The sequence below is a fragment of the Oncorhynchus nerka genome, linkage group LG11, assembly GCF_034236695.1.
Source record: "Oncorhynchus nerka isolate Pitt River linkage group LG11, Oner_Uvic_2.0, whole genome shotgun sequence".
Taxonomy (NCBI): Eukaryota; Metazoa; Chordata; class Actinopteri; order Salmoniformes; family Salmonidae; genus Oncorhynchus; species Oncorhynchus nerka.
In genome coordinates, this window is record NC_088406.1 from 71,837,390 (window position 1) to 71,858,140 (window position 20,751).

Genomic DNA, 20,751 nt, shown 5'->3' on the forward strand with positions numbered 1-20,751 from the left:
TGACTGGGCTGAGCGGGAACTGTACTTCCTCAGTGGTAGGGAGGCGAGCACCCACACTCCTCACGAGCGTCTGAGTAGCCAGGCGCTAAAATAGAACTTAGTTCTAATTATGACTCTTGAAGCGCTGCAAGTCCTGCCTCTCTCATATCATTGGTTTTTAGGAGCATATACCCACATGCCACTGTTCTTCAGGTAAAATAACCAAATGTTTATATCCCAGGACAAATTAACAGCAAACTCGCCAAATTGCCATAAATGTTTGCTTATCGAATGGTCTCGATATTAATATATTTGGTTCAGAGTTCGTTTTGATATTTCAATCTGCGTGCCCTGATCACGTCTGGTGTGGGGGGACAGAATTCAACATGGGAGCGAGTGGTCTGGTCAGCATGTGAGGCAGTAAGATGGACACAGATGCAAAAAAGAGAGATGAGACGAGAGGAGAAAATGAGCAAGGTAAAGAGACAGATCGTGAAGACAGAGCGAGAAGGACAGAGGGGCTGTATCGAGGCAGTCTGACACTGAGAATAATTTGACCATATCATTAGCTCAGCCTCGTTTGATTATGTAACCGCTGCTGTCACAGCCTCTTGTCGAGCCATGACGCCTCCGTCGCCATTACTCCCCCCTCACCCACAGACCACCCTGTACTTTTAGCCTAAACAGCTGACCCAGCTAGTCGGCATGCACTGCTCTCCAGTACAGACTACGTAAGAGTGGATGTCTTATGGTGCTTTCAAGACAACTGGAAACTCTGGGGGGGAAGAAAAGAACACTAGGTAAAATCATGACATCAGTGATCTTCAGGTCGGAAAGTCGGCGCTCTAGAATAGGCCCATGTTTACGAGCATTCAAAACGATGTCTCCCAGTCGGAGCTAGTCCACCCCTCCCATCTTATTCCAAGCTGGCATGTATGCACTGAAGTCAGATTTCTGAGCTCCCTGTGGTTTTGAACTCGGCAAGACTTGGAGGCCAACGACGCGTGATAATTATGTAACATGCATAGTGGCCCACTGGAAGCAGTTTGACTGGGACTAGAGCTTTCAGTTGGTGTATCCTAATGTATAATGCAGACTTAAGTAGGCCTCCATTATAGTGGAAGACCGACTACTGCAGACAGCCGGGCTGTAGCAGACTGAATCAGTGAGGAAAAAAATCTCTGCAGTGTCTGTAGAGAAATAGTCTGCTGAATATCCTGATGCCTATGACTCAATAAGTAGAAAGCAAACATTCAGTAAGACTTCAAATGATTTCAATGTACTTAAAACAGTTAATTTGTACCACTAGAACAAGCAAGTAGAGGTTGATTCAGAAAACTTCAGTAGACAAAGATGTCAATTTCTTAATGATTTTTGGGCCCCCAAAATGATAACAATGGAATAGAATATATCAAAGGTTCTTCCACAGAAAGTCCTGACAGTCCAACAAACTTAATTGAAACGATTCAGTAGTTGCCATTTCACTTTGTTATATAAAAATATTCTTTTGGGAGGACCATTTCAGTTTGCGGTGTCCGTTATCAGAAGAATACATAATGGGGTAAAGAATAAAAATGTCTTTATTTATTTAACATTGATCAAGAGGACATCCAATGTTACAAAATTGAAATGGATGCCAAGACCTTTAGAAATGTCATGAATCACTGTCTTAAATGACTTCAATAGCAATGCAAAATGAGAGAACAAAAGCTCTTAGAAAAATGAAACCGGCTTTTTTGAACGGCAATAGAATAAAAGTATTGTGATGTGTTTAGTACACTTACAAATTGTAAAAACCACTCAAAATGAAACCACTAAAAACTTTAATTCCGTTGACCACTAAAAAAAAAGGGCTTCAGAATAGAATATACTTGGCATTTTGTGTGGCCTTTTAAAATAACTCTATACACAGCCATAGACAATATTTGGAAAATACTGCATTTGTGGTTGTGGTAATAATAATAATATTATATTGTCTCGTCAGTCAATTTGGTACAGAATAATACAAATTAAGATGTGAACGGCATCTAATTTGTAAACTCTGTTCAGAAAGATTTTGAACATCGTCGAATATGGATCTATAAACCCGGTTTTCAATAAAACCCCACTTTGTTTAGCACATTCCCATACATCATTGCTGCATTGAGTTGAACATTCAGTCACACCTAAATAATTGATTAGAACGTTAGATATTCTTTATGTCCTTTAGGCAAGCCATTTCTGTATTTTGAAACAAAATTAGCATTCCTGCAATATTTTGTTTACATTTTATTTGATCTGAGAAATTAAGCTAATTGATCGCACCCAAATTGTCCCTTCTAATTTACAAGACTCACATATGCAATCAATATAGTACCGAACAGCCAATTTGGACCAAAGGTTTTCCTATCATTGAGCAAGACATGGGGAATCCAATAAAATGATCCAAAGTCACCCAAGGACCCCCCAAACCAATGGTCATTATACAGTATCAGTTCTGTCAAACTAGTATGGAGCTGCAGCTTGGAGTATTGCTTCTTCATTCTATGTAATCTATTCCCTCTGAATCAGGTTTTTTTTTCCCGTTCAGAGAAATTTGCCATTTGAAATCACTTGTATTATTTACCAAATATTAGTCTGAAAGTACTAGGTTTTGTCAACTTGATGTTCCTACTGCCACACCCCTTTGTAAATATTGCTTGTCTCGTGTTTATTAAACTAATCACAACATTTTCTTTGCAACTTTGGGTAGAAAACCAAAAGCTACTGCTCACGATGAAAACAAATAGTAGTCATCCTCACAAGTCAAGACAGTCCTCCATGAAAGCAATTCAGTTAGTCTTTGTCTTAGCAGCCTAATGATTCAACCCAACAAATGGCAGCTCTGAGTGGGCAACACCTATGGTGCAATTGTCATGAAAACTTTTCCTACAAGCACAAAACTTGTAGGAATGGGCTAGTGACTAAAATGTGACAAACCCTAACAAAACAATTAAACTATTGCATGGCAGTGGTGTTGCTTAATTATTTGAAAATATATATATGTTGTGTGATTAGCAACTTGTACCATTAAACCCCAAAAAATACTAGTGTGTGTTTGAGACTTTTCCCATTGAAGAGCATAAGATTGAACCCATTAGAACTGCTGTAGCCTAATGGTTTGTTTATTCACCAGGAATGGCGAAACTAATCCAGACCTTTCTTAAAGGGAATAAACCACAGAGGGGCTGTTTCCTGGACACAGATTAAGCATAAGAGAAGGACAACCGGAATTGCTATCATGGAGGACTGGCTTGAATTATGAGGATGGCCACAATTTAGTTTCATCATGAGCAAAAGCTATTGGTTTTTCTATCCAAAGTTGCATGCCAATTTTGTGACCCATGTTAATTAACACACACAAGAGACCAGCAACATGTATAAAAGGGTGTGGCAGTAGCAGGAACAGCGGCAATTAGTAGGCAAAACCTGGTACTCACACTAATTTATGGTAATGCCGCCGACTTGAAATATTTAATTTCTCTGAACGGGGGGGGGCACGCACCAGATTCACAGGAAATACTTTACATAGGATGAAGTTGCAATACTCCAAGGCCGCAGCTCCATACTACTTGCTAGACAGAGAACTGATACTGATTGTTGGGGTGCAATTGGGGAGGAGTATGTGGGTGGCTATTGGATTCCTCATTTCTTACTCATTGGTGGGAAGAACTATGGTCAAATGATGTTACTATATTTATTGAAGAGGATTTAAATCCTATTTTAAATGGCCAATTTGGGTGCAATCAATTAGCTTAAATTCTTAGATCAAATTATATTTCAACAAAATAATATTTCAGGAATGCTAATCTTATGTTTGTAACTACAGAAACGATTTCAGCACAATCTGAGATGGTGCGTGACGAACTCCTCCTTGTGCTTTTTGAAGTGGAAACGACCCGATAACGAGTCTAAGTTCGGACATCATTGAATGTCTAGGTCAACAAGTATGCAGAGGAAGTGTGTCAACCATAGAAATATAATTACTAGAACAGTTTTTGTATTTCTATGGTTTGATCGAAGGAGAACCATTCCAATATGACTGCCTCTACAGCATGTCAGTGTACAATCAGTCACAACGGTGGATACTTAAAAAAAAAAAAATTGTGGTAAAACAATAAAAATGCAATCCATGTGCCAATTAAATATATAATATTATACCAAAGCACCTCTTGAAAAGTATTCCAGACATTCTTCACGGAACACAACTCTTTAGCATTTTCCAAACATACCCGTTCAGTAAATACATGTCAACTCTGTCTTGGTGTTGTAAGGCACCTTAAAATGTTTCTTTCTTATATCCAAGATAGATTGTACATCATTGCTGGGGGGTATATCATTATTCTGCATTCAAGTTGATGAACGCATAGTAGTCACCGGGCAGGGAACGCGAGAGTTGAAGGCATAAGAAAAAGTATGAATTTGAGAATGGGAGTGTCTCAACATCGACTTCATGGATACCATGTATAAGGTGACAGTTGGGCGAGATACCGCCATAGATGGTGGCAGGCCAGGCGACCCTTGAGTTTGGCATACAGCATCTAGACGTAGATTGTCAGGGATGACGAGACCCCTCTTCCACTAGCCTGGTCCAAGATCTGTTAATCAGGACTTCAATGTTTTGCTGTATAGCAAACTTCCACAGTTTGGTAATGGCTATGACCATATAAAGGCATACAGCACAAACAGCTCTGGGACAAGGCTAGTCTACAGCATCTCCACATAGTTTTCAGGGATGAGGCCTTTCTTCCCCTCCAGCTCTCCTTCCAGCCAGCCAGGTTCTCTGGAAGGTGCCACTGCAGATGGGAACAGAAGGTACCAGGAGACAGGGTGAGATAGGAGTAAACACAGTGTGTTTCATCAGTGTTAGAAAACAGATGGCTGTGTCAGTGAGAGAAAGTTTTGCTCAGAGCTTTATAGTTGACATAGAGTATATAAACAACCATCATCTCAGCAAACACTGACATTGTGGTGGAAATAAACATTTTACTTTCTGTGCTCAGGAAATACCGAACGTGATGCGCAATGTCCCCGTGCCACATCATCCTCATTTTGTCCATTCAGGTAATGTACCCCATTTGCTGGGAGAATGACTCGAGGGTATCGTTGTAGGCTGCATAAAACGTATTTGGCACAGAAAAGCTTTTCAGAGAACAGGGACATGTTAATTAGGCACTAAATGGATTAAAACAGACATACAGGGAGGGACTTCTCCAATCAGAATTCTTCATTTTAGTTCTGCATTGCAAAGTGTTTGAAAACGTTTTTAAGTTGGTCTTCCCATGGTGCCGGACCATCTTCAGACTGAATATGAGATGAGTCAGAGGTATATTGGCAGCAAAATACAGCACCAATGGATTCCTACCCAAACTGTATATTTGACTAAAGTGAAATGGGCTGAGATATGTTGATGCATAACTAAAGTATTTTCTATCCCATTGCTCTAAAACGTTTATACTACGTGATACAGTGCATTTGGCTCCCTTGCTTGTGGTGTACATTATTTAATGCGATACGATTTCTTATGAGATGGAAAACCCAAGATGATATTAAATCAAGCTGTGCCATTATTAAAACTATTGATAGAAATAGGTTGAGACCATGTTTGGTTAGGTATGCGCAAGCCAATATAGGTCTCTAGTCAAGAGATTACCCATATTTGCCCTCATACTGTAACATCTATTGACAAGGGTTCTATCATTTGTCGACCCATGCACTGCCAATTGACTGTGTGGCTTTGAGATGGTTGGATTCTCAATACGAGACAGTGAATCATTTTTCAAATATTTTTGGCACGAGGGCGTACATTTTATATTTTCCGTCTGAGTTACAATCTCAAACACCTCAGTTAAACTCAATTGGAAAACCCCATACCAGATATTATTTTATTAGTAGCGTCTCCCTTGCCTGACCACTCACCCTGAATTTAATTCCTCTGCTCTATTAAATTGCTATATACATTCAGTCTGAATCTGACATCCTAGAAATCATTGAGGGGAGTTATACAAAACAAATTTTTAAAAATCAGCGATTCAGTCTAACAAATCACAGTTGATAAAGTCATCATGGAGGCTGGCTCTGGCCCAACCCATCGGTTTTTGGGACAAATCAAAACGGCATTTTGAAATCATAGGGCAAATCCAGACTCATCGTGGAGAGGAAACATCATTTTGGCAAGAGGCATTTGGATGGGAAGCTAGGCAAGTGTCTTGCATCTTCAGGAACCCCAGCCCATATGCATACTTGAGTAAGCCCTAGTCACATTGTATCATAATTACATAATCCTCTTGTTGTAAAGACTCGTGTATCAAATCCATTTCCCTTGACTGACTAGAGCTCTGTCGAGTCCTTTCAGATGGACTGGAGAGTCACTCTACCCCTCCTCTCTCACTCAGTCTGATTCAAGATCAGATTGGGCTGTCCTGTTACCGGTTCCCTCACGGAATCCAATATGCCGGGCGGTTCTTTGAGATTTCGGGAGTGAGCGACCGTTGTCGGAGCGATAACACTTACCGGCGCTGAATATTGCTCCGACCTGGAAGGATAACTCAGATTCGTGCTCGGCCTCGCACGGGTACACCGCCATGGCTCTCTTGCCGCCGCCACCGGTGACACTGAAAAATGAAGACAATCAGTGAGCTGGCGGGGCTTTGGGGAGGGAGATCAGAGGATTACTCCACGGTTCAATCTGGGCTAGGTATTCAGTACTGAAACAGCAGGGAGAAAATGAGCAAAAGGACTACGGGTATCTCAGGGGCTGGCGCGAACCAAGAGGACTACGGGTATCTCAGGGGCTGGCGCGAACCAAGAGGACTGTTGTCTGGCCGCTCTCTGAACCTGGCGAGCGAGTCCACACCACCGTCCCCCTCTGAGACACAGGGTCAGTGTAGATGCATCTCAGACTGCAGACATTCGTCAGGCCACAGCGATAGACAACCATTATGGTTCTACTGAGATAAAGAGCAGGGCAATTCTAAAGCAGGTTTCTACACACACAGAACAGCCAAATGGAATTCTTGAGTTCCTCTCCTGGCACGGTTTTATGAAAAATTCTACCCGTAGTGGTTACAGACACACTTAGAGTGAATGTGAGGTAAAAGGGTTGTCTAAGACATATGCATGCATAGCCCTGCAAAGGTTCGAGAAGATGCTTTTCTGGCCTTGACAAAAAACATGTTTATTCTGCAAGGTTTTTGTTGTTGTGTTGCAAACAGTAATGCCTGCTGCCAGTTGAGAACTATGTAGAAAACTCAGCCTTCAATACCTCATATCCTGACAAATATTTCATATACCTACACTCTGCAACAACAACGTTGGAGAGCGCTGGAGACCAAAACATAATATCTATTCAAACTGAAAAACTTCTGCGGATGCCAAGTTGTCACCGCAACAATCTTCACCTGCACTTTGGGATTTGTTCTTTTGAATAGAGGGTTTTCTTACTGCATCTGGAGGAACAGGCCTTTTGTATATATATTAAATAACATAATGGATTGCCCATAACGACTTGGCCATGTGCAATTTCCTCAGCATAATTTGAAAGCTTGAATTAATCTTTGTCTGGTAGGTAGCCCAGCTATGGATAACAGTTATGGGCTACATGTCTACAGAGTTCCCACAGAGTCCATTCAAATACCTGTGTGTGCGCGCGCTTACCCGTCCACGGTCTTGTCCCCATCAGAACTGGCTTTGGTCAGGGCTCCAGAGTTGAGCCGCGAGGCTGCTACAGCGATGCAGGCCCTGCAGTCAAACAGAGGGAACAACAAACATCTATAACCAGATATCAAATACCTACAGTAGCGTCACAATGACACCAGACAGTGGTCTGCCAACACAATGTCAGTGACCACTGCATCCACCCAGTAGTGGGTCTTAGGCTTCACACAGGCCAGGGAAAAGACTATGAACTCAGATTGTTGCGGCATGTTTAACTGAATAGTTACTGTCCTCCCATCTGTATTTTACTGCAGTGAGAAGGTCTAGGTGACCGCCATCGTTAAGTTGAAAAGTGAATTCCCTTCTCAAACGCATATTTCAAGTTGTTTAAGTTAAACATGCTTAATTCCCTGTAGTCACCAACAATTTTTTTTTTTTTAAGTACACAGCCATCTCAAAACAACTACTATAAGTTACACTGAAATCATTAGCAATTGTTCGGGAGTGAGAGGTAGAGTGTGAGGTTTTAATGGCTAGTGCCCTTGAGCTGTGGGGGTAAAGCCAGAGGGGATTTCAGCAGGGGACAGTGTGTGGCAGAGAGAAGAGGCTGGGAAGAGCACCACACTTAACAGCTAGTTACTTTCACATGCAGCCAATTAATATTCCACCTCCAGAATCTACACAGCCTTGGCAAGGCTTACAGAAACGCACAGGTTTTGTTCTAATTACCTTTGTTTGTACAGTTTTTTTTTTTTTTAAACAATTCTGTAGTGAAGGGCACATTTAGAAAATTCTACACAAGTTTATTTATGTGAGATAAAAAAATTTTTTTTTAAGGACAAAATCAGTGTTTCAAAAAGGAAAGAGCAAAACAAAATGAGAGAAGTGGCCCTTTGTGAAGCACAGCAGGGCACAGAATCAAGGGTCATTATTTTAGAAAAAAACAATTGACAATTCAGATCTAAAAAGAAAGTCTCATATTGGGGCTGAATTAACAGTTTATTTGATAATGCCCTTGACTCCCCTGTCTGACTACCACACCATCTCAGGACAATTCAACAGCCTTTAACATGATTGCGGAACAGAGAGAGGGGGGAACACAGATGAGCGGCACAACCTATGAATAAAACATAGAGCAGGTGCATAATTATTCAAATCCGGGGAAGTTCACAGCTGTCCTCAATTAATGAAGCACTGTTTGAATATTTATGTCCTACATCGTAACCACTTATTTTCCTGATATTTGATGTATGGATTAGTCCAATGGTATAAAAGAACATGCGATTGACCAAAAAAAAAAATTGTATTTTCCCACCAGGAACAACTTCCACTGTTCTCAGGGCAGACAAAAAAAACAGAACCAGTATCGCCAAGTTAGAGAATGTTCTAGAGAACCATTACTAGAGGTCACAGCCCATAACATCTTCACTAAATGGATATAAGAGGACACCCTATAGACATGACCATTCACATCAATCCTATTAACCATTACTAGTAAAGATCTCATATTGTGCCATACGCTCTTTACTGCTAGGGGGACGGCAGTGGCAGTGTGTGTGTCTGCGCTCTTTTATGCTCTCTGCGTCAAGTCTCGTCCTACTTTAACCTCCAGAGACTGAGCAGGGCCAGCCAGGGCACAGAGAGGCTGAGAGGGACAGCCAGCGTCAAGCCGCCCTCCCTCCTTCCCTGCCCGGTGCCCATGCTAATACAGCGCAATGAGTAAATTGCTTCTAGCCGCTGCTCCCATAGAGACACTAAAATACAATTAGAGGGAGCAGCTTGGGAGGGCCTGGGGGGCAGGGGTTACAGGTGGGATGGGAATGAGGGAACATAGTCCTTACCTCTCTCTGGCCATGACTTCTGCTATCAGAATACGAAGACCGTATTGAATAGACTGGTCTCGATGCACAAAAGTCTGTTGTTTGATTGTGTTCATCTCTGTCTGACCACTTCAGGTGGTAGTCAGGGATGCATTTGTGGTCGTCAGGGCTACAGGCATTTTAACATAGCGGGAAAAGGGAACCTGGACACTGGCCACAGTAGACACATTTAAAATGTAGGTGTAGATGCATGACGTGTTCGGAATTCCATGATCAGAAAACGAAAACTGCATTAACTCTCAAGTGTAGACATGGCCTCTCCATCTATCTGTCCCCCTCTATACAACCTCTCCCTCCATCAGGTTCTAGTCAGGTCCAGTCAGTGCAGTGGATGCCGGATGGTGTGGGTGATTTATAGCTATGCAGACTGTGTGTGTGTGGAGAGGGACCACTGGTGTCTCAGCTGCTCCACATCAGCATGGGGGGGGGGCACTGCAGTGCAGAAAATCCACTCATTAACCTCAGTGTGCTGGCCCTCTGCCTTGGCCAACAGCTGAACAGGAGCACTGTCACTTTGCTCACCTGAGGGTAGGTGCTGAGATGCACTCTTTACTGCTAAGGTAGGGGGATGAGGGGCAGAGTGGATGTGTGTAGGTGCTTGTGTCCACACACAGTATACAGGCACTAAAACAGGCAAACTCACACAATTGCATGTTAGTGTGTAGACAAGGGTACGCTCACCTCACACGCAAAAACAGATACTCAAATCGAAACCTTAAGTCAAAAGTTGACTTTACTACACAAGCGAAGACTATTAATGAAATGGCAACTATGAAGATCTGGAAAAGACCTGTCAATTAAATAGATACTGAAATGATTACAGGATGAATGGTTGGGAAAGTTCAATGAATTCAACATGGTTGCCCTAGAAACCAGTCACATGAACAGAGTGGAAAATGGATTTATCCAAAAACAAATTACAACTAAGCCAGACACAGGAAAATACATTTTTTGGTGTCTCGTTAACCAAAATATCACAGAACCTCAAATTACACATCAGTTGTTTTTAAATCTACAAAAATGTGTTTCCTATTGAAATATGATTACAAACACAACTTCCAATACATTGGGAACACCTGCTCTTTCCATGACAGAGTGACCAGGTGAATCCAGTTGCACTTGTTAAATCAACTTCAAAAGTCAGTGTAGATGAAAGGGAGGAGAAGGGTTAAAAAGATTAAGCCTTGAGACAGACATGGATTGTGAATGTCATTGAGGGTGAATGGGCAAGATGAGACTTAACCCCTTTTCAATGACACTCAAATCTAACTGCCTGAAGCAAGGATATGAATATTCTTGATACCATTTGAAAGGAAACACTTAAGGTAGTGAAAATGTAGGAGAATAACACAGATATGGTAAAAGATAATACAAATAAAATATGTCTTTTTTGTACCATCTTTGAAATGCGAGGAAGGCCATAATGTATTATTTCAGCCCAGAAAAATTGGTTTGGGCTACTAGATGGCAGCATTGTATGTGCAAAGTTGTAGACTGATCCTATGAACCATTGCATTCATCTTAAAAACGTATCAAGACTGCCAAATGTGCCTAATTGGTGTATTAATAACTTTAAGTTCATAATTGTGCACACTCGTCAAACAATAGAATAGCTAATACCAATGTAAATTGACAATACAACCCCATGCTAATCGCATTAGCCTATGTTAGCTCAACTGTCCCGAGGGGGAACCGAACAGGGTATGGCGGTATGTGCCTGGCGCACCAGTTACAGTGCGTCAAGAACTGCAATGCTACTGAGTTTCATGCTCAACAGTTTCCTGTGTGTATCAATAATGACCCACAACCCAAGGACATCCAGGCAACTTGACACAACTGTGGGAAACAATGTAGTAAACATGGGCCACTATCCCAGTGGAATGATTTAGACACCTTGTAGAGTTCATGCCCCAACTCAATATTAGGAAGGTGTTCCTAATGTTTTGTACAGTGTATGTCTGAAGTTAGATTTTCAGTGGAAGCATACTTAAAAATAAACCTATAGTAGAATAGAATTGCTAGGCTGTGTCCATTTTGTGAAAAACTGAAACGTGTCCAACTGCCCATCTAAACCCCCCACAAATAAACACACACGTCGAGAAGCACAGGGTAAGCCCCAGAGCAGTGCCTCTGATTGAGAGCAGAGCAGTGCCCCTGGATCAAGAGCAGCTTAGGCGTTAAGTGCCTTTGCCCAAGGGCACAACAGCAGGACAGGAGATGATACCTGGGATAAGACACTAGCAGACCTCCGGCCAGCAGTTCAGCTCTCACTAGTTTTATAATCGTGTGGCTATGGGGGCAGTCACTGTACAAAAGAGGTGCACTGCTGGTTCTCATTACCGTATGGCAGGAAAGGAATTCAACCCCACAGCCTCCAGGCCTGGTAGGGTCTGTGAATGGGGGACTTTCTATTGGCCCTCTTTCTGGGCTAAGAGAGACTTTCCACATCACTGATTGGAGGAGTGGTGGGCAGGGTCTCATATGTATAAACTGTACTCTAAAGTGACTAAGATGCCTTCGAATAGTATAGTGTGTAAATATTGCATCACCCATCTCATATGTATATACTGTATTCTATATCACTCAGTCCAATGCTGCCGCTCTGACATATGTATATATTCTTAATCCATTCCTTACTTAGATGTACCCAAAATACACATGTTGTGAAACTGTTAGATATTACTGCACTGTCGGAGCTAGAAACACAAGCATTTCGCTACACACACACACAATAACATCCACTAAACACACGCATGTGACAAATCCATTTAATTTGAGCTGGTAAGCACCAAAAAAACAACTCTGCCATCAATCTGGGTGGGCAGGAAACCCTGTTCTATGATCCACGGCTGTCCGCCATGACAGAGGGATGGGGGAGAATTACAGTCTCACTCTCCAGGTCTGGAAATGACTGCCACAGGGATATCCAGATGGTGAATTTGGGGGATGAGATGAGACTGAAGTTAGCAGAGATGATAAATCAGAAAATAGTGTCTGATGTAGAGAGTTCTAGTTCAACTTGTGTAGAATGTTTTTTCAGGTTAAAGCTTAGTTTAGCTTACTAATTCGGTACAATTCCAGGTATTGAGCAGTAAGCACTACATCACTGACTTCCCATTCCGGTGTCGAGGCTGGTTAAGTAGTTATTCTAGCCTGGTCCCAGATCTGTTTGTGCTGTTCTGGCAACTCCTAAGGTCAATGTCACTGTCAAGCTAAACAGGAATTGCCAAGGCAGCACAAATTGATCTGAAAACAGGCTACCTGTTGTACACACATTCCACCTCCCACGCCTTTTTTGGGTGGAGTGTGGCGGTGCCGTGACCTCCGCCAGAAAGGTGCTCCCTGCCACGCTCTCACACACGGCAGTCTTCATAAAGGTCAGAGCTGAGCTATAAGAGTGAACTAGAATATCTCCCAAAGCCAATACGATTTACACGGCTGACGCACCGCCACAGTCTCCCAAACAAATAATGGCGATATTCACGACCCCCTCCCGGTCACTCCTTCCGTTCCACTGGAGGAGAGGCGAAGCCACGAAGTGGGAAAACATGGAAAAAAAACGAGTCTTGGTTATGTAACCCACTGTAGCTCCGTCTGTCTACCATGGCGATTCGGAGCCAAGGCTAGAGGTGCGACACAGACGAGCACGACGCACACACACACACAGAGACGTTGAAAACCAAAGAGAAATTATTTTTTCCTCAGTTAAGTACGTGTTAATTGTTGTTTTACAGCTCGTATGTCTTGTGAGAAGAACTCATTGCACTCTGAGCATCTCAGAGAGGGAAACTGGGCGAGGGGTAGAGGGAGTCAGAGAAATGAAGTTTATTTCACAAGGTGAATCTGCAGACATGTGACACTGCAGAGACAAAAAGCAGCCCAACATCAGCAGTCTAACCCAATATTATTATTAGCTCTCGCATCAGCATTCAAGGCAAGCTGTGGGCTGGAGACAACTAAAAGAAACCAAGGACTTCAGAGAGAAGGGTTGGATAGAGAGGGGTGAGAGGGGGAAGAGAGCGAGCGCGAGGAGAGCGAGGAGTGAGAAAGCAAGGAAATTGAAAGATATGCCTATGTACGTGGAGGCTGGGAGGGGTAGACAGGAGGAAGTGGGCATCAAATTTACTTTGCACCACATAAAAAATTATAATAATAAAATGCATATTTTCTTGGGCAGGTTATATATATATATTCAGTTCAAAGAGTTTCTCAGAGACAGAGATAGAGTTTCAATTAAAGAGATATGAAGGTTTGCTGTATGAATGGAGCCAACAACATCAACATGTCCCCGTCAGCGACTAAGTGGTGTGAGTAGAGAAAACACTCAATCCCACTGCAACACGTCAGCTCTTCCAGACTGTCTGAGTTTGAGAGGGTGAAGCCAGACGGCTACCGATCTTAATGTGGATGGTAGTGGGGGGGGGTTAGGTAGACTGATGCTGAAGTTAACCGCAGGCATTTCTCCATGTAGACCCACTTACCCTGGGCTGTCTCCTGTGCTGAGGCTGGCGAGAATGCGACCATGGTTGGCCTTCTCCGGAGGCGTCCCCGAGGCAGTCGACTGGGACGACACAGACTCGTTGCTGCCTAGCGACGCCTCATCCGAGTTGGAACCGACATCAGGTGACGTCGGTGACACTGAGGAGAAGTAAGGCTGTTAGTCATTGAGAGCAAATTGTTGGACGAGAACGTCTTTGTCCATTATTTAGGGGAGCAAGGCTAAACGTGGCTCTGTGGATGACCCTGTGCCGCTACAGCAGCTGAATGTAGCAGTGGACGACCAGGAGATCACCATGACTAAGAGACGCTAGGAGGTTCCAGGCCAAGTAAAACTCTTAGTTCCTGCTTTTAAAAACAGAGGGACAGACGATCCTAAGCAGCAATGAAAAGTTAAAGGAAGTTGCTTGTTTAAATTTGGAAGTGTCGTTTCCTTTCCCACCACACCGATCAAAGCAACAGGGTGGCCATTCTGGATTATGAGAGTCTATATTGAATGAGTGACGTTTAGGCAGGCAGGCAGGCAGCCCCCCCCCCCCCCGGACTCCACTAAAAGCTAATGGCTGACAGTGCTGTACTGTGGAAGAAAGTTTCAGTTTGTCGAAGACAATCATGATCATAAAATGTCTTATAGATCAGATGACATTGATTATATGAAAGACACATACATACATGATTATATGACATCTAGCCCCGATTGTATCGAAACAAAGTCTACAACTACAAGAAGCCGTTTAGCTTTCGTAGAAAAGCAACTGTTGCTTGTTGGTTGCACTGAGCACAAGATGGATGACTTTCTGGGTTTTAGAGCCTCTGGAACCAGTTAAACCCGTTCTCTTCTACCATTATTAAAAACATTCACTACCGTCAGCTGTATAGAGTTAAGAAGAAGCATCTATCAAGAGGATATTGCAGTCGAACAAAACTCATTTTCCATGTTTACACGATCCAAATGAGCTATTCAGAATTACTTCATTACTTTTACTAGAAAACACAGCCCAAATAGAAGCAAATCATCAAAACCAGAGACTTCTTGTAAAAAGGAACATCTGCTTTGTACACAATGACTGTGCCATTATGTGGATTAATTACCTTACACATCTTTTATTTTATTTTTTAAAGTCACAACTGGGTTGATGGAAACAGGAAATGCTGGTATTGTATAAATGCTGGCAGACAATTTGTTCATTCGACATGTCGGTAATATTGATATAATAACTATCATATCACAGTAAACTTGGAGTTAAACAATACGTTGACACAGGAAAGCATGCAGTTTTAGGTTACAGATTAAATAAGCTACGATGAACTTCACAGGGTGGTGAAAGTGCACGGTGATGAGATTGATGCTCTTTCCAATAAAAAAAGTATTCTGCTGACATGATCATTGCTGTTCGACAAAAAAAATAACCTTGTTCTTATCCATAATAATCTTTTAGGTAGCCCATCCACACTGAGCTGTTGGCTAGAGCGTACATAAAACCAGAATAGGAACACCTGCTATATAACGTAACAGTTTGTGACAAAACCATCAGTAGAGTTAATAATTCAATGGAAACCATTTTTTTTGGTACATGGGAATTTAACTGCAAAACTATTTTTTTTTGATGTGCACTGACATCCACGCACAGCCTTTTCTGCACAATGAGTCAGTTTGATGGAAACGTCGGGTGGGAGATGAGCATATCGTTTTACACAGATTTGACAATATTCGCATGAAAATCTGTCGCTAATTGGATGGAAACCAAGGTACTGTAGCAAAACCTATAATACAGAAAGCGCAAACAAGTGTTTAGTATTGGACAAGTTCAAGTAGTCTTCCATTTGATGACCAATGAACACAAACCTGGCTACCGCTAAAAGCTAAACACAGGATTGAACTGGCCCAGAAAATGAGCAAAAGTACCTGGTTAATTGTCTTGCAAATGAGACAGGATTGTCTTCCAAACCCTGGCAGTCATATAGTTTAATAACGTGTCAAAATATTGTTAAAAAGTATATGTTCTGCTTCACCTGAGTTTTGACAAAATGTAAGATTTCAATCACAGAGAGAAAATAGAGTAAGGTATAAAACAAAACTTGATCGTGAATGATTTGATCCAGGAAAATATGATATTCCTGGCACTCCAAACTGCCGTGTCCTCAGAAACCCAATACCTGTTGGCCAGTTGCCCCATTGCAAATGTGTTAATAAATTTCCCTTTCAAGGGGCTGAAGCTACGGCCACACAAAGACGGGTGAAAATGGATGAGAAACATATCTTCCTCACGGTCCATTGTAGTCGGTCAAATGTTTAACTCATTTCAACTTCACACACACGAGTTGCATATGTAAAAATGAGACAAATCTATGGATGCCATCAGTTCTCTCCGTTCTCCTTCAAACATTATCAGCCCCATAGAAAAAAGCCCTTGGCTTATCAGTTTTCCATGGATACAAAATCTAGGTGCGGACGCAGCCTTCAGCGTAGTCGCCCATATCTACTGGGTATATTTGCCCACACATATATTTAAAAATTAAAATGTTCTCCGCCAGGTAGTTAGACATCACTTTAAAAACATCCAGACCCAGAACACAATTTGGTTAAAGATAGGATTATATATTTTTCATCCCAGATATTAAAATACCCCAAAAGTAAAAGCCTGGAGCAATATGGCAGGAGGAATCAGTCTGGTAAGCAGATTCAGCCTCCTTTAGGTCATGTTCCAGGAGGAGGATCTGATGGGGGCTGGGGATCTGGGGTTTACAGTAGGGCAGCAGGTTAAGTCACCAGGCTATCCTGGTAGAGCAGTGTGGGAGGAGGCGCCTGGTACAGTAGTGGTACAGCTGTCCCCTTTATATTAGTGATGATCTATAAAGCGATTGTGCAGGTTTTCTAAGGCACAACACTAGCTTCATGACTGCTTTATATAGTACAGGAACCTTTACTGGGATCGCCGAGTCAACTACTTGTCATGAGAGTAGGGGTCCCTCATTCCAACTCAACCTTTCAGCAAGGCTGGCTAAGGCTGTAACGTTAGGGCTCTGTCTCTTACCTGTCTGCAGGTCCACTTTCTTTGGGTTATAGACGGCAAGGGGTCGGTTCTGTCGAACAGACAGTTTCTTGGACTGCCTGGTGGGGCCAGAGAGCCCTGGGGAAGACGGGCCTGGGACATCTCCAAAGATCTGAAACAAGAAGAGAAAGCATCTGTGAGTGGCGGGGATACTGTGTTTGCATAACGAAAATGTGTTTAACCTCAAAGCAAAGATGGAGCATATTGAGCAGAGGCATGTCCTCATTTGAACTTAGTAAAATGTGTGTTTTGAAGAGCTCATATTTGACAAGTCAGATAGCAAAGCACTTTAGCCCAGCAGCATGCGTATCTCTAGGGACAGTTGAGATGCTCTTTGCTCACTTATTGCGTACTAAGAAAACACACTGGATCTTCCTTTGCAACTTACATCAGGGTTAAAATAAACTCAGACCCCGAAACACTAAGACCAAATCCAGTCTAGGGATTCTGCTGAAAACAGCATGTTTATTAGGGCACCCACATTTTACAATAGACAAAAATGACTGTTTTCATTGGACAAACTCTCGGTTTTAGCTCCGTTTAGTGCCTAATGAACAGGAGCCAGAGGTGGCTAGGAGCGGCTGACCCACTGACGGGCAGTAGGTCTGGATTGGAGGCGGCTCACAGTACAGCTTGTTTACATAGCAGATGTTTTTACATACAGACTAACTTCAGATGTGGAGTTGAAAGAATTTAGGTAAAGAGGATGAGGGAGGGGAGAGAGCGAGAGAAAAGTAAAAAGAAGTTGGGAGAAAAAAGTATGTTACAGTGAGAGAAATCTGATATGGTTGAGAGCAGCAGAGTTTCAGCAATCTCTCCCCCTACCATCTCTGCAGATGGATGTGAATGTAAAACACTCTCTGCTAGCATCTGGGGGTATCAACAGTCTGGCGAGAGAGAGGGGGAGGGAGAGAGGGGAGGGAGGCGCTGGACCTGAGAGGAAAGCTAATGTCTGTCTGTCTGGCTGCAAAACTCCCTCACCTCTCGTCTCGCAGCGCAGCGCTTTTCTTAAAGCTTCCAAGGGTATTTCATTCTGGCTCTGACACCAAGTCGTCCATCACCTTGTGGTGTGTATGGTGAAGTTCTGGAACATTTATGGAAGTGTCTCCTCACCAAAACTTTAATTGCTTGGTGGTTGAAGGTTGAGCGCTTTCTATTATTTGGACTATTAGAAATAGAGGATCAAGTCATAGTCAATTCATGTTTGAGTTTAGGGGTACTCTTGGCATCTTATAGCTGACCAGAATACTTAGCACAGATCACATACTAACCTCAGCCCTTTCTGTTTTGGCTGTGGGAATTGAGCCCCTCTATAGATGTAGGCAGATGACTATTTACATTAAGAGCAGATTACAGTTCTGTCGTAGCATGGCTCAAAACGGGACTTAAACCCTGTAGGTTAGGCAAAGGACCTTCCATGTACCCTTGTAGATGTCAGAGTACCATGACATACTGGATATTGTTTTGAAGCACAAAAAGGGGCAACATGAGAATCCCTGCTTTGTAAGTCAACCACTGGGCCGATGGAATAAGCTGCTTTAGTTTCATTTGTCTTAGAGCCCTAGCCCAAGACAAACAGGGATTTCATTAAGTTTTACTTTACTCATAAAATGTGAAGAATATTGCCTAAAATGTCAGAGCAATGTCCTCAAAATCCCATTGCCAGCACTGGAGAAAAGTCTCAGCAGTGCGTTTAGCGGTGGGTTTTAGACAAGCTTTCCTCTGGTTGCAGCTTTGAGGAACAATATTAGAGGATGGGTCTATAGATATTCCTGTGGTCAGAGGGACAAGCTCAGGAGCGGTGGTGGAAAAAGTACCCAATTGTCATACTTGAGTAAAAGTAACAATACCTTTAAAAAATTCATCAAGTAAATCACCCTGTAAAATACTACTTCAGAAAAAGTCATTTGGTTTTAAATATACTTAAGTATCAAAAGTAAATGTAATTGCTAAAATATAAGTATCAAAAGTAACTTAAGTATTCCAATTCCTTATATTAAGCAAATCAGACAGCATCATTTTCTTTTAAATTCTCTTTTTTCAAATTATGGATAGCCAGGAGCACACTCCAACTGACATAATTTACAAATGAAACGTGTTTAGTGAGTCTGCCAGATCAGAGGCAGTATGGATGACCTAAAGATGTTCTCTTGATAAGTGCGTGAATTGGACCCTTTTTCTGTCCTGCTAAGCTTTCAAATGTAACGAGTACTTTGGGTGTCAGAGGAAAATGGAGTAAGAAGTACATTATCTTCTTAAGGAATGTAGTGAAGTAAAAGGTGTCAAAAATATAAATAGTCAAGTGCAGATGAGTAAAAATACTGAAGTAGTTTTTTGTTGCAAATACATTACACCACTGCTCAGGAGTGCGTTCGGACGTCTGTTTCGTTCAAGAGAAGAACCCAGTGGTTACCTTCTCGTGTTGCTCGATGAGGATCTCCACCACAATGTTCTGGAACTTGAGGTCCATGATGGCAGCCACAGTATCCTCCTGGGGCCTCATCAGGGTGGGACCAAACACCACACCCAGGTTGGCCACCGTCATCAGGTTCAACTTACTGTGGGCCGCCACACTGCATGGGGAGACCAGGGAGGATAACAATTCATGAATTCATAGACAATTGATTTAGAGTGCTTTTCCCTGACGTTTAAAAATGTTTTCCATAGGGGGAATACATATACTCTTTAGAAGGCCTGCATACTATAAAGAATTCAGCTAGAAAATGTCAAATTCGCTTTGAAAATCAGATTACTCCATGTCTGACAACTTACTAACGTCTGTCTGACAGTTTGCCAAGGAAGGAAGGTGTTGCTACCATCTTGTTATGTCAGTCAGAGGTGTCTCGAACAGCATCTCTGGCTTGGCCTCAGGTGTTAGCTAGAGTTCTTACTGACATCATTACCCAGTTCATCACCACTCCATAGATTGTTCTTGAACATTGACCTTCTCTCCTAAACTTTGTCACTTCAAACGGAACTTTTTCAGTTGCCTTTCATCCGATTCACAGTAAGTGGACGCTAAATTGGGTTGCTTTTTTCTAGGGGAGGTTGACTTTAGAATGACTGAAGAGTTGCAAAAAACTGCAGAGATGAGATTTTTGGGGATTTCCATTAGCATTAAACCAATTGCCAAAGCTAGTCTTACTGGGTTCCTGCACACAATGAAAAAGACAGACAAGACTACAATTTACATACATTTAAAAATATTAAAATGTGTGTGTGCGCGCCTCTGTTCCACATACGTCAGGACACACACACACCACAAGTAGGTCACATGCAGGGGAGGCAGTGTGCCATGAGGTGTTGCTGCATTTGTTTTTTAAACAGAAACCCCAAATTCAATCAATAATTTTGAGTTACAACAAATCAAGTGAATCAACAATTGTTTTAATGATTCTAAGTTACAATTTTGTATAGTAAGAACATTGATTTTTAATTTGTCATTAGACCGGTTAAGATATTCTCCTTAAATGTATAAAATGACAAATTGTCATTCAGCAGAGTGACGGTGGAAATGCATGAAAGGGAACCTTTGCAAACCTAAATATGTCACCTAGTGACAACCTTTCCTTTATCACATTTCTTAAACCATTTCAGACAGGGGTGTGAAATTTTGGCTTTGCCTCTCTCCCTGCAGGACAAGCTCACAGTCAAACACCCCCTCCCCA

At 42.2% G+C, this 20,751-nt stretch overlaps 1 protein-coding gene across 2 annotated transcripts in view; it reads right to left on the reverse strand.

Annotated features, from left to right (window-relative positions):
- Positions 1-1,541: 1,541 nt before the first annotated feature.
- The window catches only part of LOC115137497 (rho GTPase-activating protein 10-like), a 64,855-nt gene continuing 45,645 nt past the window's right edge, over positions 1,542-20,751 (reverse strand). The window contains exons 18-23 of one of the 2 annotated variants that reach the window (XM_029673823.2): positions 19,497-19,656; positions 17,066-17,195; positions 14,015-14,171; positions 7,654-7,737; positions 6,511-6,611; positions 1,542-4,793 (exon numbers count right to left, since the gene is read on the reverse strand). In XM_029673823.2, coding sequence (XP_029529683.1) covers positions 4,705-4,793; positions 6,511-6,611; positions 7,654-7,737; positions 14,015-14,171; positions 17,066-17,195; positions 19,497-19,656 — 721 coding nt within the window. In that variant the 3' untranslated portion in view covers positions 1,542-4,704. Of the gene's footprint in view, positions 4,794-6,510; positions 6,612-7,633; positions 7,738-14,014; positions 14,172-17,065; positions 17,196-19,496; positions 19,657-20,751 lie in introns of those variants that run through there. The other variant, XM_029673824.2, reaches the window with a different exon arrangement.